General features: G+C 38.1%; 1 protein-coding gene across 1 annotated transcript; it reads left to right on the forward strand.

The window, feature by feature from the left end:
- Positions 1-570: 570 nt before the first annotated feature.
- On the forward strand, positions 571-1,206 carry LOC143017580 (serine/threonine-protein kinase pim-1-like). The gene has a single exon (XM_076172366.1). The coding sequence runs from the start codon at positions 571-573 to the stop codon at positions 1,204-1,206; it is 636 nt and encodes a 211-aa protein (XP_076028481.1).
- Positions 1,207-2,685: the final 1,479 nt, after the last annotated feature.

The raw sequence follows: 2,685 nt of genomic DNA on the forward strand, positions 1-2,685 counted from the left end.
AACACGGGGCTCTGCCCTCAGCTGAATAATAATAATAATTAATAACAATAATAGTAATAATAATAATAATGATGATAATAATAATAATAATAATAATAATAATAATAATAATAACAATAATGATAATAATAATGATAATAATAATAATAATAATGATAGTGATAATAAAGATAATAATAATAATAATAATAATAATAATAATAATAATAATAATAATAATAATAATAATAACAATAATAATAATGAAAAAGCATACCTGCGATACTAGTCAGGAATAAACTCAAGACTAAGACTCCTGTGTTTCCTATTCCGCTTACACACACACACACATATATATATATATATATATATATATATATAATATAAATTATATATATATATATTTGTGTGTGTGTGTGTGTGTGTGTGTGTGTGTGTGTGTGTGTGTGTGTGTGTGTGTGTGTGTGTGTGTGTGTGTGTCTGTGTGTGTGTGTGTCGAATCGTGGATGTCAGCATCACTCTCAATGATCGAAACGTCCACTCCATTGAGTCCATGGATTTGTTCTTGGAGGACTCAAGAAAGCAAGAACCATGACCAAAAGATTTATCTTCAAGGAACTACTCGGAGAAGGATCGTTCGGGAGTGTCTTCTCCGCCGAGCGGATTAAGGACCAAGCCAAGGTAGCTATCAAGAAAATACCTTTGGCAGAAATATACGACTGGGCAGACCCAAAGAAGAGGACAATGCCCTTGGAAGTCGCCTTAATGAAGAGAGTTCAGCATATCCCCGAGGTTGTCAAGCTCCTCGAGTTCTTCATGGAACGCAGACATCTCTTCATCGTCATGGAGCTGATCCCGGGCGCAATGGATCTACGCGCCTACACCTCGAAGAACGGGGAGCTGAACATGAAAGACGCCAAAGACGTCTTCTTGCAGGTTCTAACAGCCGTGATGGCCTGCCATAAAGCCGGTGTCTGTCATCAAGACATTAACATGGCTAACATTCTCGTCGTCAGAAACGAAGGAACCGGAAAACTGACCGCAAAGCTTGCGAATTTCGGTATGGGAACCTTCATCAACGCCTCTTCGACTCCTGCCGATCGCCATGAAAAATCGGCTGTATGGAGTCTTGGACTGCTATTGTTCCGTCTAGCCTGTAGGAAATACGCAAACGACGGAGGCAAATGGGAAGTCAAGTTCCCAAAGGGCGTCCCAAAGAGCTGCTAGAAGCTCGTCAGAAAATGCCTTAACAGCAAATCAGAGAAACGGCTTCACCTGAGAGGCATCCAATCTGACCCCTGGTTGAAAGCCAAGAGAGCCAAAGGGGTCAAAAGACCTTGAGAACTCTGTGCTGCTTCCTTCTACGGGTTCTGTGGAAGCTCAGAACCTTTGGTTGAAGTTTCATCCATTCTTCTTCCTTTCCCTGGATCTTTCCTCATGTCATCCTCAGAGAAGATAACACTGGGAGCTTTCCCTCAGCTGAATAAAACTGGCAGTAGTGAGCTAAGATACTTTATGTCGAACGTTGTCGTATGTATATTTTTTTCCCTCGACTGAATAAATTTACCATATATATATGTGTGTGTGTGTGTGTATGTGTGTGTGTGCATGTATGTATATATATATATATATATATATATATATATATATATATATTTATATATTATATACTGTATATATATATATATATATATATATGAATATATATTATGTGTGTGTGTGTGTGTGTGTGTGTGTGTGTGTGTGTATGTATTAAGGATATATATCGTTACGAGGCTTTCTCTTAAACCTGTCATGAAAAGTGATAGCTATTTCAGCATATATATTTTTAATATATTCTCTTTATTTCGCAAGATTACCTTCGTCTCTCTTTGAAGGTGTGAGATGATATCTCCATAAGAGGTCATCTGAGCTGCCATATTACGATTTCGTGTTACATTCACTCTTCTTCAGTGGTGTGGATGTGGATTACGTTGTCTCGGTGGAAGAGACGCGCACACATACACACAAACACACGCCACGCACACACACGCACACACACACACACACATACACACACACATACACACACACACACACACACACACACACACACACATTTATATATATTTATTTATATATATTTATTACATATATATATATATATATGTAGATAGATTTTTATAGCGCATAGGTGGTAATGATGAGAAAAGAAAAAGAGGAATGAAGGGGAAGAATGAATGTGGAAGGAATTGGGTTTAATGAAATCATATTGTTTTCAAATAACAAGACATCTCTCAGTGTCTAACCCATGATTATATACACTCCAACATATATTTCTTACTATACTTTGCTGTTGAAATAGAAGAAGATGATGATGAAATAGAAGAAGGAGAAGAAGAAGAAGATGAAATAGAAGAAAAAGAAGAAGATGAGGAAGTAGAAGATGAAGAAGATATCACATCACGATAATAAGTAGAAACACTGTCAATCACGTCGGAGGAGGAACTGGTCGTGGGGCCAGACCGTGAGACTCAGATCGTCGAGCTGACTAAGGGAATCCCGAACTGGCAAAGGTGTTCATTCAAACGAAAAAGTACGGGACCTCGTAAGCCTCACATTCCATGGAGGCGGTGTGGTGTCTCCACTTTCTCTATGCGCCACCATAACACGCTTTTTATTACTCTCTTTAAAGTATCTATCCTCATATACATGTGTCATAGTCAT

Source organism: Oratosquilla oratoria, chromosome 32 (genome assembly GCF_046742065.1).
Source record: "Oratosquilla oratoria isolate Oo_2021 chromosome 32, ASM4674206v1, whole genome shotgun sequence".
Classification (NCBI taxonomy): domain Eukaryota; kingdom Metazoa; phylum Arthropoda; class Malacostraca; order Stomatopoda; family Squillidae; genus Oratosquilla; species Oratosquilla oratoria.